General features: G+C 38.7%; 1 protein-coding gene across 1 annotated transcript in view; it reads right to left on the bottom strand.

Annotated features, from left to right (window-relative positions):
* The window catches only part of KIF6 (kinesin family member 6), a 540,790-nt gene that overhangs the window by 138,931 nt on the left and 374,701 nt on the right, over positions 1-27,158 (bottom strand). Inside the window, exon 14 of the mRNA XM_044675300.1 lies at positions 9,149-9,252. Coding sequence (XP_044531235.1) covers positions 9,149-9,252 — 104 coding nt within the window. The remainder of the gene's footprint in view (positions 1-9,148; positions 9,253-27,158) is intronic.

The following is a 27,158-nucleotide window of genomic DNA, read 5'->3' on the forward strand; positions in this document are numbered from 1 at the left end:
AGAGAGAGAGAGAGAGAGAGAGAGAGAGAGAGAGAGAGAGAGAGAGAGCGAGAGAGAGAGAGAGAGAGGAAGGGAGAGAGGGAAGGAGGGAGAGAATTAAAGTCAAGGTAAGAGTGACATTGGATGCTGGGTGTCAATCTTCATGACCTTCCCTGGGGAGTCATTACTGATACCTTTAGGGAGGCAAGAACATGGACAGAGGCATTTATTCTCACCATTGACCCTGTGTGGCTAAAAGAGGTGGAGTAGGCCCACTTGACCGCGTGTCTTTAAGAGAATATGGAATCAAATGACCCAGTCTCCTGAATAGAGAAGGGGGTATCTGGATGCTAGTCTTCTGGTGAGAAACAGGAAGAAGGGATTTATAAATGTCTTGAAATCACTATCATCTTGGAAGAGAAGAGGATCTTGGTATTCAGATTTCAGGAGACAAAAAAGGGAATCCCTGGATAGTATCATCCTCTTGAAGTATTTAAGCATATGACCTCAGAGGTAGAGGAGTACCAAGGGACAAAGCTATGATATGAAGCAAAAACCTGGATGATGCTGATTGTCACCATCAGGAATATTTTAGACAAGACAGGTCTCATGAAAATGGGGTTGCCTCTCTAATAACACTAAAATCATTCTTTGTTGGAGGGGAGTTTAAACCTTGAGGGTAGTACTGTAAGAGGCCTAAGTAGAGGACCCTAGGTTGAAGGTGAGACTTACCAGAAAGGTCAGAAGAATTAAATAACCTATTTATGGGCTGAGTTCTCTTTTTGGTGGCATTGATTCAAGCTAGTGGGCCAGAAATAGTATCTGGGAACTTGTGAGAGATTTTTTTCCCTGTATTTCTCTTATGTATTATAAATCTAATACACTATATTAATTTTTTATGGAGACACTCTGTAATATTTAGAAATTAGATATTACATAGATATATATTTTAAGGTGTGGTTGCCAGGAATCAATAATTCAGATTGATTCCATAATTAAAATAGACCTAAGTTAGGATGGGTTTTATGGTAGTTTATTTACAATTGGGAAGGTAGAAAGTAGGGAAATAGAGAGAGGGAGAGGCTGGCCCGGGCCGGCAAAGGCCCGGACGGAGAGAGGGTTAAAAGGCTAATTAAACTAGGCTACAAGCCAGAAGGCCTTAGCAATCAGAGAGGCAAGAAGCCTACTTGAGGTAGAGAGTCTGGAAAACGCCAAGGCAGGCCCAAGGAAGTCAGCCTAACTTACCCATGTGACAATTCAGAGTAGAAGCAGCCTGAGGTCTCAGCAGAGATCCTTCAGCACCAAGTTCAAAGCTCGAACTCCCTCAACAGGAAGTCACCATCATACTTGAAGAGATAGTGTCTCTCGTCACTTCCTGGGGGGTCCACCTTTAATTCAAGTGGACAAATGGCAGCCTCAATACTGGTTTTGGACTGCCCAAAAGGCAGTCCATTGTTCTTGATTTGTTACTTATTGTCACGTGTGGGTATCTCATCTCCCCTCCCTACTAAAGGAGGTGGGGATGACATTATCTCTGGTGGCTGGAGTTTTAACTATGAATGGGCTGGAGCTAATTCCATTTACACAACTCCTATATACTTTCTTAATCTTTCACAGAGTCCTTGTATTTCTTCATTTCTTACTATGGTGGAGAGCTTCCCTCCATTTTCCTTATTCACCTTTAGTGTTATTTTTTCCCAGATTTTTCCTTGGGAAGAGGAAGCTAGAATAGTAAAAAGAACACTAAACTTGGAATCAGACCACTTGACTTTAAATTTTATATTTATCACTTACTAACTAGGTCAGGTTAGCCAAGTCACTCCATATCTCTGTGTCTCAGTTTTCTCATGAATGATTTCTAAGGCATTCTTTCTGTTTTCAGTCATTAGTCAGTCAACAATATTTATTAAGTTGCCTCCTATAATCTAGGCACTGCTAAATAAAAGGACATAAAAGAGGCAAAACACAGTTCTTGCCCTCAAGGAGCTCACAATCTAACAGAAGAGACAACAGGCAAACAAATATGTGCAAAAAAGCCATATGAAAGGTAAATAGGAAATAGTTAAGAGAGGAAAGACAATAAAATCAAGAGGGGTCAGGAGAGGCTACCTGTAGAAAATGATATTTTAGTTTGGGCTTTCAGGAAACTAGTAGACAGAATTATGAAGGGAGAGTGTTCCAGGCATGGAGGACAACTAGAGAAAATACCCTGAGTTTGAGAAATGGAGTGGCTGGTTTGTGGAATAGTCAGGAGGTTAGTGTCACTGGATCTAAGAATACGTGATAGGAAATAAGGTAAAAGAAGACTAGGAAGGTAAGAGGGAACTAAGTTACAAAGGGCTTTGAATGCCAAGAAGAAGATGTTGGGTTAGGTAATCTTTAACTTAGATAATTTCTAAATCTTAAAAAAAATTAAAATCCTTACCTTCCATCTTAGAATCAATACTGTGTCCTATGTCAAGTGTGGGAGGCTTTGCTACTAACAACAGCACAATGATCCAGGACGTATGAAAAAGAATGCTATCTCCCTCCAGAGAAAGAATTGGAGTAGAAATGCAGATGAAAACGCATGATTAATTACTTGTTTATTTGGGGATATAATTTGGAGTTTGGGTTTTACAAGATTATTCACTTGCAAAAATGAATAATATAGAAATAGGTTTTGCATGATAATACATGTATAACCCAGATTGAATTGCTTGTCAGCTTCAGGAGGGGGGAGGGAAGATGAGAGTGAATCATTATGAATCATATAACATTGGAAAACTTATGTGGAAATTTGTTATTAAAATAAAATAAAGATAAAAAATTTTCAAAAAAGAATCAATACTATATGTATTGGTTCTAAGACAGAAAAGAGGTAAGGGTGAGATAATGGGGGTTAAGTGACTTGTCCAGGGTCATACAGCTAGGAAGTGTCTGAGGCCAAATTTGAACCCAGGACCTCCTGTCTCTAGGTCTGCTTTTTGATCCACTGAGCCACCTAGTTGTTCCTGAGTCTTTCAACTCTTAATATTTGTTAGAATGTTAAATATCACGAAGAAGGACTTTTAGCAAAATGCAATGATTTTGAATCTCAATTGTCCTCTAGTCAAAACTCCCACAAACTGCTTAAAAAATAGCACAAAGACTGTAGCTCACTGCAGAGCAAACATCACATTAACATACAAATAGCTTGTTCTGTGGTTAGGGCTGTCCAGTGTGGCTTAGCCCCAGAAAGAGGATAAAGAGGGATAAAAGGAGATAAGACACAATCCTGCTTTGGACAATATGGACAAGGTGGCTTGTTTTTTCCTCCTCTCACTCCACACTTGGACCAATGTTAGCACAGGATAGAGAGCAGCAAAGGCCAGATGCCCCCAGTTTCTTCTGGTTTGCTCTCAAAAAGCCAAGGAAAGAATGATGGATCTCTAATAATCACTACCTCTGGAAACAGAGACCAGTATCTATCTCCTGTGGGTGCATGATGAGTTCACCTGATGGAATTTTACCCAAAGCACAGTTTTCCTTCCTCTTCACATCAATCTCACATCAACAAAGGCATTATGCCAGCCTCAATACCAGGCTAATCGGAAGCCACTGTTTTAAAAATGAAGACAAAGGATAACAGTGAATAGATCTACTCTCTAGCTTGCCTGCTGAAAGCTGTCAGAATTTGCAAGGGACAAATGAAATTAAGGGCAAATATAGCTAGGAAACTTTACTGCTACACAAACAAAAATCCTATTCCCCTGCCTTGATTTATACTTTTAAATCTGACCAGCTTTAGATGTCTTAGAGAGATTCTATATGCCTGAGATTCTGTCTGTCTCTGCTCCTCCCCTGCCTCCATTATTCCTTTGACAATTGTCCTTTTTTTTTTTTTTAGTGTAATGCTATGTAGATCTAGGCATGGATGAGAAAGTACAGATAGAAGTATTCTATTTTCACTACTAGAGAAACAACTCAAAATTCATTTACTACTGACGATGATGGTGGTTAGAAATCATCTTTACGCACATACCTAGGTGTGATTCATTTCCCATATACGAATTTCTCTCTGGTGTGCATGGATATTTATTGAGAAATGGAAGCATTTCCTCTGGCTCTCCTGGCTTAAGTATTTATAACTATATAATTTTTAGTAACTGAATAATTCAGAGTAACATAAATCAAAAGGAGCTCTACTCTTATGAAGAGATCGATGCAAAATGCCATTGTACTAGGTTCATGATTTCCAGAATTAGAGAATTTTTGTGGATGGCAAACTCACAAGACCCTACAGTGAGAGAGGGCAGCCAAAAAAAAATATGATCTTGAACTGCATCATTACATACTGGTCAAAAAAAGGGAGGTGACAATCCTATTGTACTCTGCTTGTGTTAAACCACATATGAAGGATTATGTTTAGGTCTTGTTACCACATCTTAGGATGGACATTTGACAAGCTGGTGTGGGTGCACATGAAGATGGAAGAAGGAACTGGGAATGTTTAGTCTGGAGAATAAAAGCCTTTGAAGGGACATGATAGGTATCTTCAAGTATTTGATTTTTAAAATATATTATAATGATATTTTATTTTACTAATTACATGTAACAACAAATTTCCACATACATTTTCCAGAGTTATATGATCCAAATTGTTTCCCTCTCTCTGTTCTCTGGAGATAGCAAGCAATTTGATTTGGGTTATACATGTATTATTATGCAAAACATATTTCCATATTGTTCATTTTTATAAGAGAATTATCATTCATTTGGATGACTTGCATATGTCAAAAGGATTAGATGTGTTTGGCCTCAGAGACCTGAGCTACAAGAGATGTGTGGAAGTTACAGAGATTTGGACTTGATATTAGGAAAAACAGAAAATTAGAGTTGTCTAAAAGTAGATAAGTGTTGGGGCAGGTAGGTGGCTCAGTGATTTGGGAGTCAGGCTCAGAGACTCGAAGTCCTGAGTTCAAATCTGACCTCAGTTACTTCCTAATTGTGGGACCCTGGGCAAGTCACCTAAGCCCCAATGCCTAGCCTATACTGCTCTTCTGTCTTAGAACCAATATTGATTCTAAGATGGAAGGTAAAGGTTTTTAAAAAAGTGATCAAGCATGCTGCCTTGGAGGGTTAGTTAGTTCTCCATCACTGGACATCTTCAAGAAAAGGTGAGAAGACCATTTATTAAGGGTACTGTAGAAGAAATTCTGGCTTCAGTTAGTCCCAACTAAAATCTCACTTTTTAGACAAAGTTTTTCGCAACCCCTCTTAATTCCAATGCCTCTTTTTTTTTTTTTTTTTTTGGTAATTATCTCCTATTTGTCCTGTATATAGCTTTCTTTCTTTTTGTTTGCATGTTGTCTTCCCCATTAGATTGTAAGTTTCTTGAGGGCAGGGACTTTTTTGCCTCTTTTTGAAACCATGATGCTTAGTATAGTACTTGGCATACAGTAGACACTTAATAATTTGTTGATTGATTGACTTTCAATTTTGAGATTCTATATGTCTCTGGTCCCCTCTCCCCATTATTCCTTTTGTAATTTCTTTTTCTTTTTTTTTTTACTGTAATGATCTTTATCTATATAGAAAGAAAAAGATTTACGTCCATCACTTAGAAATTCATTTGAATAGAAAAAATTAGTTATTGCTGAAAAAGAAATCTATATGTGTAGGAAAGATGTGTGTTAGTATCATTTGTCACTGCGAACTACAGAAATAGGAAAGCTGGCAGCACAAATATTGCCATCTTAGCTAGGATGAGTTAAACATTTCTTAAACTAAATGACTATGTGTCATATATCTCTAGTTATTAGAGCATATATACAAAATTTTGGGAAAGTAATATGAGAGTTCCACGCTAGAATTTGATATGGAAGGGTTATACTATCCTTATCTTTTTCTCTTAAATGGGATATTAAATCACAGGCATAAATCATGAAGGAAAACTCATACCATGGCGGATCCAGAAACATCCCAGTTCTTTCTGGCCATTTTTTCAAACCATGCTGCCTGCATTTTGACTATCCTTCTCATCTCCTCCCAGTAGAATCTGGACTTTGTTTCTGGGACCCTCGGCTGTGATAGTTGAGCTTTATTATTTTTACCTAGAACCAGGCCTCCACATCACTTCCAAACAATACCTCCTGCACTCCAGTCATCCTTATAATCTTCATCTCCTTCCCCCTTGACCTGGTCTTTGTCCCTCAGATTACAGATTTTAGTTGCAAACTTTATCCAAGAGCCAAATCTACCTGCTATTTTGGGACCAGAAACCAAGAATGGGTTTTGCATTTTAAAATACAAGAAAACTTCATTTTAAAATGTAAAAACCATTCTTAGTTTCCTGGAAGTACAGAAAACAGGTGGAGGGACAGATTTGGCCAATAGGCACTGGCAAAAGTTTATGGACCCCTGCTTTGGATCAACAAACTGTAGGCCAAAAACTTCTCTTTGTCAATCATTCTGTAACCTTATACTTTCCAGTGTAAGACAGATTCATGAATCTGTTTAAAATTCAGTTTTCTTCCATGATGTTCACTTTTGTCTAGGAAGCTTTCTAACACACAGGCCTGATCGGTCCAGTGGACAGAACATCAATTCTCATGGCTTTAATACTTATGGCTCTAAAATCTTAATCTCTTTATATCTTCAGTCTTATCCTTCCACCTGAGGGCCAGTCCTGGATATCCAATTCTGTATTAGATTTCTTACTTTTTTATCTTTCTGTCACCACAAATTTAGCATGACTAAAACTAAACTATCTTCCCTCAAACTAGTTTCATGTCTCATCTTCAATCAATTATTCATTCAATAACAGCTAGAATTTATGTTGTGCTTCAAGATTTACAAAGTGATTTATAAATATCTCAACTTATCTTTGCAACTTAGGGAGGTAGATACTATTATTATCCCCCCTTTAAAGATGAAGAAACAGAGGCAGAAGTTAAATTAATGACTTCCCCAGGGTCACAGGGCTAATAGTAGGCTTCTGAGTCTCAATTTGAACTCAGATTTTTCTGACTCCAAGCTCAATGCTTTATCTACTGCCCCCTTTATCTTTACTTATTAAGCCCTAAAGCCATCATTTTCTTAGTCATTCAGGTTCATCCTTTTCTTTTATCACTCTCATTTACTATGTTCTTTTGATTTTATCTGAATGTGGCTCTCCCTTTCCTCTGCCTTTGTCAATGCCACAATTCAGGCCAATATCACCTCTATCAGGATCACTAAGTAGTTTTATAACTGATTTCCTTGTTCCAGGTTTTTTCCACTTTCAACCCATTTGTGTATTATGAAGAGACTTATTTTTTCCTTGAAATACACTGTTCTCATCTTGTTTCAACCCTCGAACTCCTTTCTCCCAGTGTTTAATGTCCTTTACTGTTTAATCTCACCATATTTTTCCAGTTTTAATTTCCCACGTGTATCCATTACTTGGGATGGAAAGGGAAGAATTTTTAGGCACAAGGATCAGTGTGAACAAAGGTTTGGGGGTGGAAAAATACAGAGTATTTGGGGAGGGGAGGAAATGGGAAAGGAGAAAGGAGAGGAGTCAAGACTTGTGGTTTCATTGGTGGAGGGCAAAGAGGGTCAAAAAGCTGATTTTTTTTTTTGCCAGAGCAGATCAGGACCTTCTTTATGATTTATTGGAAGCAGCTAGGACTGGAGACAGAAAGACCCGAGTTCAAATGTGGTCTCAGACGTTTATTTAGCTGTGGAGAAGTTACTTTGACTTTCTGTGCTTTTTCTCTCATCCTAAAAATAGGGACAACAGTGGCACCTATATCCTTGGGTTGCTTTGAGAATATAATGAGGTAACAATTGTAAAAACGGTAAATAAGCACTGACTGTTGTCAGAGAATTTCCAGACAGCACCGAGAGGGTTAAAGTGACTTGCCCAGCGTCATCTAATCACTATGTGGCAGAGACAGAGATGGCACCCAGGTCTTCCCAAGCAAAGAGGCCAGCTCTAACTACTACTAGATAACATTGATTTTTTTTTTAACATGCTTAGATATGAGAGAATGAATGATCCGGATGGATGGAAGAGACACTTCTGGAAAGGGAGAGGGTGCAATATTTTGGAGGATTTTGAATTCCAGGTAAAAGTCCATTTTTTTTGTTAGATAATAGGGTGTCACTGACATTTTTGAATTGAAGAATGTCATGATCCAAACATAGGTATATTACTTATGATGCATTTTTCTTATCAATAAAATGAAAGGTTTAGAATAGATGATTCTTACAGTCTCTCAGAGCTCTAGTGACTTAGAAACTTGTAGTTTGTATCATACAATTTAGAATTATTTTTGGTGGTATTATTCACTGTGGTTCAGGATATAGAGTTTGGGTCCTGGGATTAAGAAAATCTGAGTTCAAGTCCTGTCTTAGAAATGTATTAGCTGTATGATGTTGGGCAAGTCACTTAACTTCTGTCAAATTCTATCTTTTCATTTGTAAAAAAGGAATAATGACAGCCTATCTTGGACAGTTGTTTTGAGGATCATTAATATATATAAAAAGCATTTTGCAAAATGCTATATTTTAACTATAAAGCACTACATACACCCTTTTATTAGTTATGTTGTTGTTGTTAATCATTATCGATGTTGTTGTTAGCTCTGTGTCCCCAAAGACATTGCAGACTCTGTGAGGGCAGAGACCATTATAGAACTTTCTTGATATGGCCCATTGTGCCTAGTATGGTGCCAAATACATAGTAGGCTTTCACGAAATCCTTAGTGATTGATTTAAGTCATTCTGTGATATTTGAGGCATTCTGGTATTCTATGATAAAAGAGCAGTTGATGGTGTGTTTCAAACCTAACCTTTATACCTGGAGTTAGTCAAGCAGTTCGATTTAACGAGTATTTCTGGAGCATCTCGTAGGTGCTTTGCGCTCTGCTGTGTGCTGAGTAGACACAGAGTCAGAACTGCACGTTAATATGGTCCCTGACCTCAATTACCTTACCATTTTATTGAGGGTGATAAAACTTAGACATATGAAATTATTAGAGAACAGTATAAGACAATATAAATTATGTTAAATTGAATTGATGCCGTTCCCCTAGAGAAGAAATAGTACATTATTCTTTCTCCAAGTTGAGCTGTGCAAATTAGGCAAGATGTGATCAAGCATTTCCTTCTACCTGAAATGTCCAGGCTCTGGAGGAGAAATGACTCGCAGAGCTGGTCTTACCTTTGCTTTAAAATCTGTTTGTTGTCTTCGATTGTAACACTATCAGAATGATCCCGTTTAAAAATTTCAAAAGCTTCCTGGCGTCCCAGTGACATCTCTTCTTTCTTTCCTGTTTGGGGACACGTGAAGATAGCATTAGCCCTAGGAAGAGGATCATTGTTAAGTGACAATTCAGGACAAACCCCTAGAGTGGCAGCCAGTGCTTGAGGCTCTTGCAGTCATGAGGCTCCGGTCCAAACTTGGGGTCCTAGACCCTGCTAGTCAACCCCCAGGGCTTGGTGGAGGAGCTACTTTCACTGGCATAAAACATATAGGTAGAATGTCGGTTTCTTGAAGGCAAGCACCATTTTATTTTTGTCATTGTATTCCCAGCCCCTAGACCAGTGGCTGGAATAGTAAATGTTGGTGATTGATCCTCTGTATTTACTAGATTTTCAATTGTCCTTGAGTTTACCAGGTTTAGGGAGAATACCTCATCAGAAGAAACAACTTGCAATATGGTCAAAACAAAAACTAAAATGTCAAACATTAGATAAGAGGAAATATTTAAAAAGTGTTTTCATTTCAGTTATGTGCCATGTTCTGCTTCATCCTTCCTCCTCATTTTCCTTTCATATACCTTTCAGGTTTTCTATTACTTTCCCTGTACATTTCCAGGTAAATGGTAGGAAAACAAGTGGTTATTAAATTTGAGTGGAAAACTAAGGAACTGAATATTTTTTCAGCACCTACTATGTGCCAGGCACTGTGCTAAATGTTTGGGATAAAAATACAAGAAAGAAAACCAGTCCTTGCTCTTGAGCTTGCAATATAATTGGGAAAGACATGAAAGGAAGCTGAAAAGGGGGAGGGGAAGAGAAGGCACCTTGTGCAGATGCGTGATGGGATCTGGTCCAAAGGAGTGCAGCTGAATGGAAAATGCTTGGCCTGAGAACTCCCTTTAAATGGAAACTTTTGGAGGAGTTATATCATTTCCCCTGTCCTCTAATTGGGGGTGGGGTGGGGGACTAGCGATATTGAGGGTACTGATGAAGTATTGAGTAATGAGACTTGATGCTGTCTCAGAGGATGATGAGTTTCCTAATGATGAAGCTCCTCTGGGCAGGGTGGAGTCCAGTTCAAAGGAGCACAGCTGGCTGGAAAATGAGACTACATTTATTGAAAATGTGCTCTCAAAGTCTCTATAACTAGTGATCCCCCCAAATTCTATAATTCCAAATAAAATATCCATTTCCCAATTTAATATTTAATTTGATACTTAGGAACAATGGTCAACAAGAAACTATAGTTTTTATTACCAGCAAGTGGGCTCATGATAGAAAGGTACAAGTTTGGCCCTTTCCTGAGAAACAAAACATATAAAACCCCAAGCCTTTAACTGTAGTATTTAGTAGTAGTCCTTTCAGGCCAATATAGAGTTAAGGAACTTTTTGACAATTGTGTGATGTGTTTAAATCACCTGTTTTCATCAGTCCTCAACCCTTCATATTTGGACTATTGCACAAGCCATCTTGTTGGTCTCTGACATCTCTATCTATTCTAGCCCACCTTTAATCAGCTGCCAAAGTGACCCAGCTCTGAGCTTGTCACCCCTCTACTCAATAGACTCCAGTGGTTATCACCTCCAGGATCAAATAGAAAATCCTGTGGTATTTACAGCCATTCATAGCCTGTTCCTCTCCCTTTTCTAGTCTTGTACTGTATACCTCACACATGCTGTGAGTCAGTGATACTAGCATCCTTGCTGTTGCTCACAGAAGATACTCCATCTATGAGCATCTTTACCAGCTATCCCACAAGTCTCGAATTCTTTCCCTTATCATCTCTCTGGTTTCTGCAAGTCCAGGCTATAATTCCATCTTCTGTAAGAAGTTTTTATTTTGTATGATGGTTAACTGTGAATGACTTAACTACTACCAACAATGTAAGGATCCCAGACTCTCTGACACAAGTCTTTTCCTACTCCAATCCATCCTTAATCAGCTGCCAAAATGGCCTTTCTAAAGCCCAGCTCTGAGCATGTCCCCCCTCTACTCAACACACTCTAGTGCTTATCACTTCCAGAATCAAATACAGAATCCTCTATTTGGTAGTGACAGTCCTTCATAACTTAAAGGATCCAAGAGACTTATGATGAAAAAGGCTCTTCACCACCATAGAAAGAACTGATGGAGTCTGAATGCGGATTGAAGTATACCATTCTTTACTTTATCTTCTCTGTGAATTTTTTCTTGAATGTGTGATATGTGTCTTCTTTCATGACATGACAAATATGGAAGTATGTATCACATGATCATTCATGTATAACATATCATGTTGCCTGCCATCAACATTGGGAAGAAATGGAAAAGAGGGAGAGGAAAGAGAGAAGAAGAGAATTTGGATCGCAAAACGTTAGAAAACATTCTGTATGTGATTGGGAAAAATACAATAAATGAGTATAAAATTTTCTTTGAAAAAGCTTTTCTAATCCCCCTTAAGGCTGAGCCTTTTCCTTTGTTGATTATTTCCAGTTTATCCTGTATATAGCTTATTTGTACACAATTGCTCATATGTTGTCTCCCATGTTAGACTATGGGATTGTCTTTTGTCTTTCCTTGAATCTCCAACATTTAGTACAGTGCATGGAAAATAGTAGGGGTTTAATAAATGTTTATTGGCTGTCTGAATCCCTGAGGGTGTTCCTATAGCATTATATTATCTAGAAATATCCATGTCCTCTCCCATGGAGAAAGCCAGTCCTGGTATGTGACAGGTTTAAGACCGTGTCTAGCGTATTGTATTCGGCAGCAGATCTAGTTCTATGGGAGGAGGAATCAAGGACCAACTCTAATTGGTGACACTTTCTGAGACTTCACTGAGCAGCTTTCAAACAGACCAGATATTATTTCACCGCTCCCCTGGAAAAAAAGACATTCCCTCACATCATGTCTGCCTCTGGGTAGGACTGCTGAATATGCCCAGCTGACAACAATTTAATGATTATCATTGATAAAAATAGCACCATGAAGAATGTCTGAATATGAAACACACAAAGACACTCCACCCTCTTTCAATGAGAAGCAAACAGACAATGATTAGTATAGTCTTCACATCTGTACCACATACCCAAGGAGGGGGTGAACACAAGGATAGGCTTTTGGTAAGAATTGGAAGAATAAGCCACAACAGGGAGATTCTGAATAGCTGATATATTTGGGTGCTTATTTCACTGACCATTCTAAGCTTGACTCTACACAGATCATCAAATCATCTCTATTACCCATCACTATTCTCTGTCCCCAAAGTTAGAAGACTAGTTCTTCTTTCCAATGTTTATCTAGCCTGCCCAATAATGTAAATTTTATTGCTTAAAGTAACAGATGGAGTGAATAGCTCCCTCCACAAAAGGAGGTAGGAGGAAAAGTTCAAAGGGGGGAGCTTTGGGGAAAAGAAAAGGTCCTATGAAATTAAGTTGTAATTTAGATGAGGGACTACCAAATAGCTTCCCATCATCGCAGAGAAAGTGACATTGTGGAGACGATTGGCCAGATGTTTCTTTATTGGAGTCCGCTTGCATTTCAAACTTGGCATCTTTTATTAATTGAACTTAATTGGGTCTTGAAGTTGTGGGTCCTTGGCTTGGGAAAGGCATTAAAAACCCCCTTACTTTCTGTTGTTAGCAACAGCTCTAAGACATAAGAGCAAGAGCTAGGCAAACAAGGTTAAGTGACTTTCCTGGATCACACAGCTAGGAAAGGTCTGAGGCCAGATTTGAACCCAGGTCCTTCCAATTCCAAACCTGGCACTCTATCCAATAAGCCACCTATCTACCCCTGGGAAAGGTATGTCTAAGGCTCATTCATATGCTACCAAAGCAATTAAAAACATAGTCAATAAATTATAAGCATATTTTGATCTGGAATTCTCTGTACTTTTCAGTTAATTCTGTGACTTGAAGGAAGTGGTCTATTGTAGAGTATGATTTGCAAAAGCCTGTTTATTCTCTTCTTGATATATTTATTTTTTAGGTTTGTTTTTTAATTTTTAAATATTTTCCCATGGTTACATGATTCATTTTTTTCTCTCTCCCTTATCCCGGAGTTGACAAGCAATTGCACTGAGTTATACATGTGTTATCACTTGATAACGATTTCCATATTATTCATTTTTGTAATAGAGTGATCTTTTAAAACCAAAACCCCAAATCATGTACCCATATAAACAAGTGATAAATCATATGCTTTTCTTCTGCATTTCTACTCCCACATTTCTTTTTCTAGATGTGGATAGCATGGCCTGGATCACTCACTGCATTGCTATTAGTAGCAAAATGGATTACATTTGATTGTTCCACCATGTTTCAGTTTCTGTGTACGATGTTCTGCTCGTGTCACTCCACATCATTTCATGGAGGTCTTTCCAGTTCATATAGAAATCATTCTTTCTATCTTTATTAAAGATGTTCTCAATATAGTGCAGGCAACATAAAGATTGTATTGAAATAGGAATGTAGGCAAAGGGTCAGTGGTTATTGATATTGTCTTGATACTCCATTAGGGTAATATTAATACCCAGGATTTTCTCCTACCCCCAACTGTTTGAGTATTTTTTTTTCAGATAGCATGAAAATTCATCCTCTGTATATTGATCTTGTCCATCTTCATTTTATTTAGGGTTATTTCCATTGCCTCATGTGACTCAGTGGGGACTGTGAGGTTACAGTTCAAATGGGGCAGATTTCTCTCACATACAGCAAGCTTGGGTTTTGACAGTTGTGGCTAGCACTAGCCCATGTGTCCTTAAATGAGTAGAGGAAGTGTTGGGGAAAGAAATTGGCTCTGTCCTCAGCACTGTCCTCTTCTGGCCCTACAGATTCTTTCTTGGCAAACACTTTCAGATTTAGAGCTCCAGTTCTCACAACCATACATGGGAAGTTTCTACCTGGATGTACCATCAAACTAAAACTCAGAAACTTGAAAACTAAAGTTATCTTTCTTCCCCAAACTTGCTTTTCCTCCTGATTTCTCTTTTTCTGTCAATAGATCTATAAGTAACAATCACCTTTGATCAAAACCTTGATATCATTTTGATCTCTTCTTATATTTTACCTTTCACATCTAAATTCTGAAGGTCATCTGGCAAGATAAGTTGCTGGACACTGAGATTCTTGAGCTGAATTGGCAAAAACTTAAACTCTACTACAGAGAGGCAAGTCCATTGTGTTCATGTTGTTCAAATGCTAAACATACATTTGCTTGAAAGACTATTTTACAGAGAACTCAAACAAGGCAAGTGTTCACATAGAAGCCAGGAGAAGTGTTACAAGTACATTCTAAAGGTCTCTGAAGAACTTTGGTATTGATTATGAGACATGAGAGACACTGGCAAAAGACCATCCAGTATATCATGTCTGCATTAGAGAAGGCACTCCTCCATGAGCAAGGCAGAATTGCAGTAGTTCAGAAGAAATGTGAGGAAATTTAGACATCTCCAACCCATATGTTTATATGGGCTATTTGTGCCCAGCCTGTGTTAGAGTCTTCCAAATCTTCCAAGCTCCTATTGATCTGATCAGCCACAGTTGGACATGCTGTACAATTGATCCTGACACAGTTGATGTCATTTTGATCCTCTACTGGTTGGCAAGTGATGATTGCCTGGTGGTTGATCTTGAAGATAACAGGGAAGGGGGACACCATCTATCCAGGGGTTGGTTCTCTGGATAATAGCTGGGGTGGCATCTGGGAAGCAAGGCTATTGGTCTGGACAGTGTAGCTATTCCTGGGGGTTCTTGGACACAAAGTCCTGAGCTATTTTCACTGATGGAAATGACCCAATAGTAAAGATGGGTGGATAAGGATAACAACCAACCAACCAACTAGTTGTCAGGCCCTGTGACCATCACCATATCTTTCAACATTTGTTCCCTCTTTTTAAAAATCTTTATTATTATCACCTCTTTTCAGATCTCAATCATCTCCAATCTGGACCAACCTCTAATCAGTCTACTCAACTTTCACTATCCTCTAATTCATTGTAAACATGATTTCTTTCTCTGTGTCTAATTAAGACACTTCTCTTATTTAGCCCATACAAATGACAGCCTATAGATCACCTAATAAAGGCAAAACTCACAATATGAAGTTACCATTACCTTTTTAACTTTATCTAAGATGAAAAAAAACCCTATCTTAAGAGCTTGCTGTGTGCCAGGCCTTTTGGGAACATTCTTTTCTGGGTCTTTGGTAGTTGAGGCTACTGAGAAGGTTGGAGGCAATGACTCCCCTCAAAAGGATTGCTTCCATGGAAAATGGCTTTCTGGGGCAGGCTGGAAGCAAGACCAGTGGCCTGGGAGAAAGGGCTCTTGGGCTTATCTACTACCTATTGGTGGTAGTTGGTTTGCAATTGGAGTTGGTGGTGGCAGGGATGGTGGTGCCATTCGTTAAAGACTTTGGATGATGATGTAGGGAACAGACAAGTGATCTAGGGTACAGTGTGTGAATGGGGTTTCTGGGCACAGGGTTTTAGGTTATCTCCCCCAGAGTTAGAGGATAGGCATTGGTCAAGGCAGTGGCAGTAGTTCAATTGTCCCACCTATTCTGCCTCCTTTCTCTCCTTTAGGGTGACAATGCTTTTGCTGAGATAAGGAGTGACACTTGGGTGGTGACAGGTCTATGGTTGATAGTTGTTGGGGACTACAATGGTAGCAGGGCCAGTGACCTGTGGAGTGCTGCTATTCCTAGGACTCTTGGCCCTTTCCTTCTCAACAATGGCAGTTGTTTGGTATTGGGGCTTGCTGGTGGTAAGGATGACAGACCTCTTTTCCAGAGGGGTTGGCCTCCTGGACGATAACTGTTGGAGCTGGAATGGAAGTAAACATGATGGTCTGGGAATGGCATTGCTGTTCCCAAGGATCTTGGTTTACCTGGCAGTTGGCTGTGGTTGGTCTTGAAGGTGGGAAGGAAGGAGGACATCATCTCCATAGGGTTTTTTCGTTGGATAGTAGCTGAGGTGGCAGCCTAGAAGCAGGGCTATTGGTCTGAATGATGCAGTTATCCCTGGAGGCCCTTGGGTACAAAGTCCTGAGCTATCCTCACTGATGGAAATGGCCAGATTGTAAGGACGGCTGGATATGATGTAAAACATGAAATGATGGTTTGAGACTAGCTAGATATAATGGGAGAAGTAGGTTTGCATTGACTCTGTAATAGTCAAGATGGCTCAGTCACCATGATAAGGATTGCAAATTTGATTGAACAGATTAATTTCCCCACGGACTGGGGACATAGATACTGAATGTATGGTATGGAATATGCTGGCAGTGGGGACTCTCTGCTCCAGTTAAATTTAACTACTCATTGTTTGCTTCCCACCCCTAAACCCTAATATGTCCTCTGCAATCCTGACTCCATACTTTTGTTTATATTACTATGCTCTGTCCCTGGAATGCCCTAGTATCCTCTGTAGCCCCTGCCTCCATCTCAAATGCCCCATCTCACCCATAAAGCTTGATTCTCCAAGTTAGTAATGATTTGTTCTTTCTCAAACTTCACAGAGCACTCTGTTCCACTATACTTAGCCCTTGTAAGATTATATTTACAGTATTACTTTCAGTTCTGCTACAAATATTAGGAAGGACATGGAGAAACTGGAATATGGTGAAAGGAGGGTTACTAGCATCAATCAAGCATTTATTAAGTAGCTACTATGGGCCAGTTTTTTGTCTCTCTCCTTCAGAATCCCACTGGTGTGTGTGTGCGTGTGTGTGTGTGTGTGTGTGTGTGTGTGTGTGTGTGTGTGTGTGTGTACACTTGCTCACATGTGTCTTGCAGGCTATACAGGAGGGGCTGGCTTAGAAAAGGGAAGAGGGGTGAGAGGATGAGCCAGAGGTTGAGAATGTCTTTCATTGTAGGTGTTTGCTGACTTCACCACATCAGATCTTTTATGGGGGGGCCAAGATAGTGCAGTCCCTGTGCAGGGCATCAGCCAGTATACATCATGTAAGATCTTTCTAAGCACGATTGATAGAAGAAGGTAGCATAACAGAGAATATGGTCAGAGAAGATAGGAGTTATTAGATGAGACCAGGAGAATGCTTCGACCCAGGCTTTGTTTCTATCATCTACCCTGCTGATTTCACACTGACCATCCTTGACCCCTGCTTTCTACGTGTTACTCTGGAAACAGTAATTCCAACAATATAATTTCAACAATCGCTCATGGAAAAAGCATTTCAACAAACTGTTCTCTGGTTCCACTCATCATCTGTGTGACTTCCTAGACCAGAACATCTTTCCTTACCCACAAGTCTCCTGTTAGAATATAAGTTCCTTGAAGGCAAGGTCTATTTCTCTTATGGTTTTATATGTACATATATTGTATATGTATATACAATGCTTAGTACAGTGTGTAATACAAAGAGAGTAACTACTTAATACATGCTTTTTTTTACATTCACTTTATTCATTCAAACACATATAGACAAAAAAGAAACTGTCTTTGCCCTTGAGAGCTTATGTCCTATAGGGAGAGATAAACATATATGATGTGCACATATATACATATGTTCAAAATACTTACAAAATATGTTCAAGCTAATTTGTTGTGAGGAGGGAGTAATAACTGGGGGATAAGAAAAGGTCTTGGGTAGAAAGCAGTGCTTGAGTTGAGCTTTGATGGAGGTTTATATTCTAAGAGGTACAGGTGAAGAGGAAGGGCATTAAAGTCATGGAGAGAAGCTTGGACAAAGGCACGGAGGCAGGAATTGGAGTGTCATATGTAAGGAACAAGTAGGGCAGTCGGTTGGACCAAACAATGCATAATAGGGCTAGAAACCAAGTTGTAAAGTGATTTTCAAATATTTTAAAAGCTAAACAGAAGAGCTTATATTTTATTTTAAAGGCAACAAGGAGTCACTGAAGCTTCTCTATCAGAAAAGTGAAATGGGCAAACCTATGATTTAAGAATGTCATAGCAACTCTGCAGATGACAGAATGGAGAGGGGAGAGTTGGGATGAGGGGAATCACTGACAGATTGCTATGATACTTAAGAGGAGAGGTGAGGAGGGTCTGAACTAGTGTGATGTTCATGTGAGTAGAGAGAGTGGGATGGATACAAGGAGTGTGTTGGTAGATCTGACAAGATTTGGCAATGGAGCGAATACATGGTATGAGAAGAGTAAGGGAGTGAGAAATGATTCCAAAGTTGTGAATCTAAATGACTGGAAAGATGGTTATGCTATTGATGGAACAAGGGAAGTTAAGGAAGAGAGGATGGTTTCAGGGGAAAGATAGAATTTAATTCTGGATATATTAAGGTTGAGATGCCTACAGGATATCTTCTTGATAATGTTCAATAGGCAACTGGTGATAAGGGATTGCAGATGTTCAGGAGAGATCTAGTACCTAATAGAAGGCAGCTAGGTAGTTCAGTGGATAGAGAGCTGGGCCTGGATTAATGAAGACCTGAATTCAAATCCAGCCTCAGAAACTTATTAGTTGTGTGATCTTGGGAAAGTTATTTAACCCGCTTTGCCTCAGTTTTGTCATGTATAAAATGAGCTGGAGAAGGAAATAGCAAGTCACTACAATATCTTTGTAAAAAAAAAAAACCAACCCAAATGGGGTCACAAAGAGTTAGACATGACTAAAGCAAGTGAACAGTAATAAAATCTAGTCTAAATCATTTGAAACTATGAAATTAAAGAAAAGTTATTCTAATACTGCTGCCTTAAAGAAATTAGGAAAGTATTGCCTAGATTAGTGATGGCAAACCTTTTAGAGGGGTGGGTGATATCCTCACGTATGAATGGAGAGGGGGAGGGTAGCAGCCCAGACCTGCATTCCTCTGGCTTCCTAATAACAAACTCTGGTGAACTCTGTGCTGGGCAACATTGGGTGTGCCTACAGAGAGGGCTCTGAATGCCCCCTCTGGCATGTGTGCCACAGATTCACCACCATTTAATTTTATTTTTCTCTTTATTATTATCTCTTTATGTTTATATTTATGAATTTATATTTATTATTATATTCTCTTTATTTTATTGTGTTTTGCCCTAGTCAAATGCCAAGCAATCACTGGGGCATACCACTGTAGCCACTAGAAGGAAACATCTAGGAAAGACATGGAATCTACTCTTGAAAAACTCACAAAAGCTCTGAAAACATGTCTTAGTCGTTTTGTCTTATTCCTAGTCTTATTAGACAAGTCTATTGTCCTTATCAAAGTTCCTTGCCCCTAGTTCATGCTCAAAAAATATTTTTCAAATGAATATGAATCTTTTCCCAATAAGAAGACTGATTGTGAGAAGTTGCTAGAAGAGGCTAGGACTCCAAAGAATGAGAATATTTAGAAATAGATTCATCTTAAATATCTTAAAAAAACACTTACCTTCTGTCTTAGAATCTCTATTGTATATTGTTTCCAAGGCAGAAGAACTGAAAGGAGTATGCGATGGAGGTTAAGTGACTTGCCCAAGGTCACCTAGTTAGGAAGTGTTTGAGCCCAGATTTGAACCCAAGACCTCTCATCTCTAAGCCTGGATCTCAAAAACAGTATTTTGGTAATTTGAATTCTCTATTATTTGGCTTCTAGTTAAATGGAAGTTTACTCTATGTCCACAAACTCTCTGTTGGTTTCCTAACTATAAACTGAGAGGCTGAATATAAGTAGCTCATGCTATTCACACCCAGATATAATACGAGGGGTGATGAAGAGGAGCAAGGAATAAGGAACTTGAGAGGTTTCTGGCTGTTCTCTTTCTTTTTGAAGATTTAGGTAGATGGGCAGAAAACGGACAGCTCTTTTTATGCAGTCCTGGTGTATAACCTCAATTTCCCATCTCATCCTTGGTTAGTTCTCTAACTACACTATTTTGTTTTTTTTCTTCCATTCAATTCCAGCCCATTTGGAGCTCAGTTTTAACTCACTAGGGACATTTTGATTCTATTCTTATCTTCTAATGTGCTGGCCCAACCTTTCAATTTGGGGTCACTAAGGAAATGAAATGAGAAGACTTCCCATTTAATCTTTCCATTTACCCTCCTCTGATGTCTTAAAAATAGGATGTGCTTCATAAATGCTAAATTCCTGACAGTGAAATATAGTTTATATCAAAAGACAAGAACCAATATGGCAACAAAACTTTTAGAATATAATTTTGAAATCTTGCTGGCTCAATCAGCTACCCAACAGGTCAACATTACTATTTGCACATGTGTATTAGGTGAATCAGGAAACCTGGGTAGCCATCCAGGTGTTGTTATTAACTAGTTATGTGACTTGGGGCAAATGGTTGAGCTTCAGTGCTTTCATTTAGCAAATGAGAATTTCTTACTGAAATGCTGAATGACAGCCAATAATGATAACCCTTAGATTGTGTGAGCAAGGTATATTACACATGTAGTGTAGCTGTAAAGAGACTTATAAAAGGGTGAAAATAACCAAACTTTATAGCAAAGAAAATAAAAATTCTACTCCATTCAATTTTGCCCTCAACTGCCCACTTGACAGCTCTCAGCAGAAGAAGTCTTACACATAGGCAGAAAAAGAGGTAACTGTCGACACAGTGTGATCTGAAGAGTATCTCCCTACTGCCAAATAATTCCCCCACTTTCTGTCATAGTACTTGAAATTCTGTCTTTCGATCTACATTTATTTAAGTCTTATAAAGTTTTTCATTCAGACAGAAATCAATTGAAATGTAGATATATGTGGCAAAGGGACTAGAGCCAATCTTGTCTGTCAGATTCAAACTTACAGTGGAGTCCTGGGCATATTTCCTGCTTTTGGTCACATTCTTTTAGGTAATAACCAACTTGATAGATCAGGACTGAATCCACAGGAAGTAGGATTGATTCAGAGAAGCTTGTGTGTTTGCACCTTTTAAAACTTAAAGGATAGGAGCTTCTCAGTCTCTCGCAAAAACAAGAACTTCACAATTCTAGTTTGTGAGTTGGGCGGAAAATATTTACAAGTCTTTTAGACATAATGACTCCTTCCAGCCTTAGACAGCTTTGTGGTAAAAATGTAGTCAACAAGGCTGGTCTTAAAGCAGCTTTGTAGTTAAGCTTCTCAAGTTTTAGCTTAAAGTAGCTCCTTGTTCATTTCCCAGTGGTGGGATGACTAGTTATTCTTACCTCCAGTTTCCTATTCTCCTAGATCAGGGATATGTGGACAGCATGGTTTTTTTCAATTGATTTTAAAACCGATTTTAAGAATCACAGAATCTTGGAGTTAAGAACCTCTTAGGGCTATGGTACACTTGGACAAGGTTTCACTCTTAAATGTACTTTACAAATGGTAATCTAGTCTTTGTTTGAAGACCTATGTGGATCAAAGTATATGAACAGGCAGTTCTCAATCAAAGCTATCTATAGCCAGGGGAAACAATACTCTATATCATTACTGATTAGAGAAATGCAAATTAAAACAACACTGAGGTAGCACCTTACACTATCAGATTGGCTAATAGGACAAAAAAAGGAAAATGACAAATGCTGAAGGCTATGTGAAAAAATTGGAACACTAAAGCATTATTGGTAGAGTTATGAACTGATTCAGCCATTCTGGAGAACAACCTGAAAGAACAAAAGGCTATAAAACTGTGCATACCCTTTGACACAGCAATGCCACTATTAGGTCTGTATCCCAAAGAGTTAAAAAATTAAGGAAAAGCATCTATATTTACAAAAATATTTATAGCAACTTATTTTGTGTTGGCAAAGAATTGAAAATGGAGGGGATGCCTATGAATTGGGGAATGACTAAACAAGGTGCGGCATATGATTGTGATTGAATACTATTTGTTATAAGAAATGATGAGCAGGATGCTTTCAGAAAAACCTTGGGAGACTTAAATGAACTGATGCAGAGTGAAGTGATTAGAACTGGTGTTGTACACAGTAACAGAAATATTGTACAATGATCAACCTTGAATAACTTAACTATTTTCAGCAATACAATGATCTAAGATAGTCCTAAAGTACTTATAAAGAAAAATGTTATCCACCTCCAGAGAGAGAAGCGATGGGGACTGAATGAATATTGAAGTATAATTTTTAAAATTTCCTGCTTTTTTGTTTTTGTTTTTCATCTGTATTTTCAATTGTATCTATGGCTAATATGGAAATATGTTTTGTATGACTTCACATGTATAATCTATATTAAATTGCTTGTCTTCTCAAGGAGGAGGAAGGAGGGAGAGACTGAAAGTCAAATAAGAAAAAATGAACATTAACAATTTTTATATGCAATTGAGAAAAAAATTAAGAGAGAAAAAGGAAACTATATCTCAAAGGAGCCTGTACAAGAGCTCAGTGTGTTCAGTTTTTTAAAAGGATGAAAGTTTCAAAAGAATAGACAAGATTCATGCTTACAATAGAGAGAGGGAGAAGCCAGAGTTCTGAAGGGCTGTGTTATTTTTTCTTCCTGCTCATTACCCCCAACTTATGCTGATTACCAGAGAGAATAGTCTTGAGCTAAAATGAATAATAATCCCCACAGTAATCCAGAAAGGCAGACATTTAGGTGTGGGTGACAGGAAAGCTTAATAGTTAATCAGTTTTCTTTCTATTTTTCAGGTTTCCTTCAAGACATCTCAGATGCTGCCTCTTAAAGGAAACCTTCCCTAATCCTCTTAGATATTAGGGTTCCTCCTAGTTCTTCTCCGTTAACTTACTGTTTTCCATGGTCAATGGAAGTTTCTTGAGGGGAAGGAGTTTTTCCTTTTTGTCATCCTATTCTCTAGCACCTAGGACAGTACCTTGAACTTGGCAGGGACTGCTTAAGCAGTTATTGAGTTGAATTTATCTGTCTCTTGGATTAGTCTGAGGGAGATCCAATAGAAATGAGGTGTAGTGCTAGGAGCTAGAGGTAGTGAAAGAAGTGCTGCTACATTTGTGGAGGTTCAACTGGGAGGGAGAGAAAGGAGGGAATAAAGATTTATAAGCTACTACTTTTATAAAGCTAATATGTGCCAGGCACTGTTTCAAGCGATTTTTACAAATATCATATCATTTGATCCTCACAAGAACTCTACAAGGTAGGTACTTTTATTGTCACCATTTTACAACTGGGATAATTGAGACCAACAGCAGTTAAGTGACTTGTCCAGGATCACAAAGATAGCTAGGGTCTGAGGCTAGATTTGAATTCAGGTCTTCCTGATTCCAGGCCCAGTACTCTACCCATTCTGCCACCAGCTGCCAAATACGCTCCCTTTTGTTAAAAAATATTTTAATAAGGAATTTTTGAGTATTGGGTCAAGTCATAGCTAACTGGTGGTGACAGCAATTGTATCATAAAGGTCTATGCAAAGAAACAGAAATTTAACCTTTGGCAACTCGCACTTTATTCCTCAAAGGACCCCCCTGCTATTGAGAACATAGCAGAAGTTAAAGCCTGTGTACATTTGGGACAAATGACAACCTGGAGCAGGTGAGTGTTTAATTATGATTAATATTTGTTGGTTGTGTTCATAGGAAGTGTTATTAACTTATATTACTTATATGGTGAGCATATATTCTAGTCTTTAGAGCTTGTTTAGACTTTTTAATCTTTGGTAGGATTTAGGAAGAGAATAAACAACAACCTGGTAGCAACAGACTATCTTCTTGAATACGCAGACATACCTAACTCAGAACCAAAAGCTTCCTCCAGTTGTCAAAGTTTTTTTGGGGGGTGGTATTTTGGTGGTTCCCGAACAGTATCCATTCTGACCAAGATTAAAATTAGGTGATCAAATTACTTAGAGTGATGTTGGTTTTGTCAGAAATCAAGAAGTCTCTAACAATGCCTCATTGCCCTCAAGGAGACTCACAGATAGGGTATTCTTGTACTACTAAACATGTTGGGATTTGATCCTTAAATAAAGGTTCAATGGCTTCAGGGGCAGCTATGTGGCTCAGAGAGGACGGTGATGGCCACAGGTGCATTTATTTCCTATTATTTACTATTAAAATTAAAAAAAATTAATTTCCAGGGGGCTAAGTAATATTTTTTTTCTGGAAAGGGGGCGGTAGGCCAAAAAAGTTTGGGAACCACTGCACTAGTTGAAGATGAGATAAAGGAGCCAGATGATAGCTTATAAGCAAAGAATTAGAATCGTGGTTCAGATGAAGAGGAAAAGACATGTTGTTACATCTTGAGTGTCATGGAAATCACCTGAGACTGTATAAGCCTGAGAGGACTTGTGCCTGGACAAGAGGAAAAGCTGAATCTGGAGGCTGCCCCTTTCTAGCTGTTAAAGCCCTCTGGGAATGGAAGCCACCTGTATAAAAGCTTACTCAATGGGGACTGGAGATAGTGATAGCCAGAAAAGGGATTAAAAAACTCCCAATTGGAGCTATGGGCCAGTGGATCACAGGATTCTAACAGAGAAGTTGGCAGATACTTTTAGATTTTTTTTATGGTTGAGAACTGTCTGGGATGCCTTGTTTCCAAAATGTACTGGGTCCAAGAGGAAAGGATCCAAACTGATAAGATTAGGGAGTAGGTCAGGAATTTCCTAGATGTATTAGGGAAAAAGGATGACCAGGAATACAGCCATAGAATGAAGGCCGAAGGTATAGATTTTAATGGATGAAGCAGGCTTCCTTGAAGATGGAGAAGACTATAATGTTATTCTATAATTTATTTCTTGAGGGACAAGTAACAAACTGGCATCATTACTCTTGGCAAATGGGGCAGTTATGCAGGAGAAGCTTTTATGATGGAAACTTTAGAACTCAGTATTTGTTATGCTCAATTCCATGTTGCCAACAAGTTAAAAAACAACTGCTACCCCAAAGTATCTGTTTGTTTTCATTAGTACTGTGGCAGCAGGCGAGAATATCCTTCTGACTCACTTACAGTAGATGATGATATACTTTGCATTGTCCACAATGAGCAAGATCAAATCCGTTTAGTAAACTGAATCTGAAATAATGTTGGTTGGTGGAAGTCTTTCATTAGCTGCTAAGAGTCACTCTGATCATACCTACTTGATTTAGGGTGATAAAGACATCACGGAAAGCAACCCTATTAATTAATTATTATTATTAAAATAAACCCTTATCTTCTGTCATAATCAGTACTGTGTATAGGTTCCAAGGCAGAAGAGTGGTAAAGGCTAGGCAATGGGGGTTAAGTGACCTATTTAGGATCTCACAACTAGGACATGTCTGAGGCCACATTAGAACCCAGGACTTAACATATCTAGACCTGGCTCTCAATGCACCGAGTCACCTAACTGCCCCCAACCCTACTTATTTTAGTGTTTTATAGATTTATTTTTAAAAATTCACTGTCACTATTCAGTAGCCTCCCATAAGAACCTTCTTTTGTTACAAAGAAGTATGTTATATTCATGATTTTTATGACATAAAACAGTCCATTATATTAACAGGCTATATTTTGTTTTGCCATTCTACCAAGCATAGATAATCACTTTGTTTTCATTTTCTTGCTGTCATAGAAAACACTAATGAATGTTTTGCTATATCTAGGACCTATCCTAGGGCTTTAACCTTTGTGGGGTAAATGCCTAGCCATGGTATCATTCAGCAATTGATTTGAAGAATTCCATCACTTTTCTAGTAGAGCCCCAATTTGTGTTCTAGAATGGTGAGACCAATTCACAAAAAGCTATTCTATTTACAACAGCTTTGTTTACTCTAAAGACCCAGTGAGCAGCCTAACAACAATTTGAGGGAGAAATGGGATGGGTAAATGAGGATGCCAGATCAGAGAATAAAGGGCAAAAAAACCCAACTCAGCCGCGGCCAAAGTGAGTGCAGATGTGACGAATGAAGAACAGATTTTTTTAGGGGTGACTAGGATGCTTGCCAAATGTGTTTCCTGTCTCTGGTCTCCTGGAATATTGAAATGGACTTGTGCCCTAGGAATCTAAGAGTTAAAAGCATTTATTCAACTCTAGATACTACCTAGACTGAAGTTCTTAGATTGAGAACAACCTTAGAGTTTTCCAAGTGCCACATAAAGCATGTTAAAAGACAGTCTTTAATTGATAGGTTACTTAGAATTGAACTGGGCTGGGCTTAAAGCACAGTAGGGTTGGCAGGGATGCTAGGGAGTGGAAGGAAGGGAAAATCTGAAGTCAAACACCACATAAACTTTAGGAGACCCACCCAATGGTGCCACCACATCTAAATAAGTCAAATGCACTCCTACCTACCAATGCCAGAAATCATACTTTCTACCCAGTTCCCAATATGTAGCATACAGACAGCACAGACCAAGCAGCTGAACTAGAATTAAGGGCACAATATTAAATAGAGGCCATTCCCCCTGTTTTCTGCTAGTAACAGCATCTGATGTACTCTTTTGTTTTTGCTCAGTCCTGGTCTTTGGCGCATGCAGGTTAAGAAAGACCAAATATGCCAATCAAGCAGGCAGACTTGGGCTTCTTGAGAGCTGACTATAGGTGGTTTTCCCCTTTTCCAGAAGCAACATGAGATGCTTTTAAAACAATCCTGAAGATCATCTGCAGAAAACCCACAGTTTCTCAGTCCAACTTTTGGTGGAGTTTTTTTTTTAAACATGGAAATTGCTCATATTTAGTACTAAATTTTTGTTCAGAAACTCATGAACAAACACAAGTAGTAGTGTTTGGGATACAGTCTGGGGTCACATGTACACTTCAATTGTTTTAGAATTAATACAGGAATTTGGGGTCCGGGAACATTTCTATGAAATAGGACAAGAAGTGATGAATCTTGTTGCCAGACTAGACCAAATTGGTAGATTCTTTCTCATTGATTCCATTCCACCAGCATGACAAAACTAATAAAGTTGGAGTCAAATTCCATCTTCACTCCTCACAAATGGAACCTGACACAACAGGGAAATGGATATTGTGACTCTTTGAGGGTTAAATGGAAGGGGATATTGAATGAAAAAAGTCATTCTAAAGGGGTTACAGTTTCCAAGGAATCCAGAAGAGGGAGACACAAAGAATCTCATATTTCCAGGACATCTGCTTTTCAGGGTGTGCTAACAATATTAGTTATTAATATGGCTTTCCTCCAG

The sequence above is a fragment of the Gracilinanus agilis genome, chromosome 4 (genome assembly GCF_016433145.1).
Source record: "Gracilinanus agilis isolate LMUSP501 chromosome 4, AgileGrace, whole genome shotgun sequence".
In the NCBI taxonomy this organism is placed as follows: Eukaryota; Metazoa; Chordata; class Mammalia; order Didelphimorphia; family Didelphidae; genus Gracilinanus; species Gracilinanus agilis.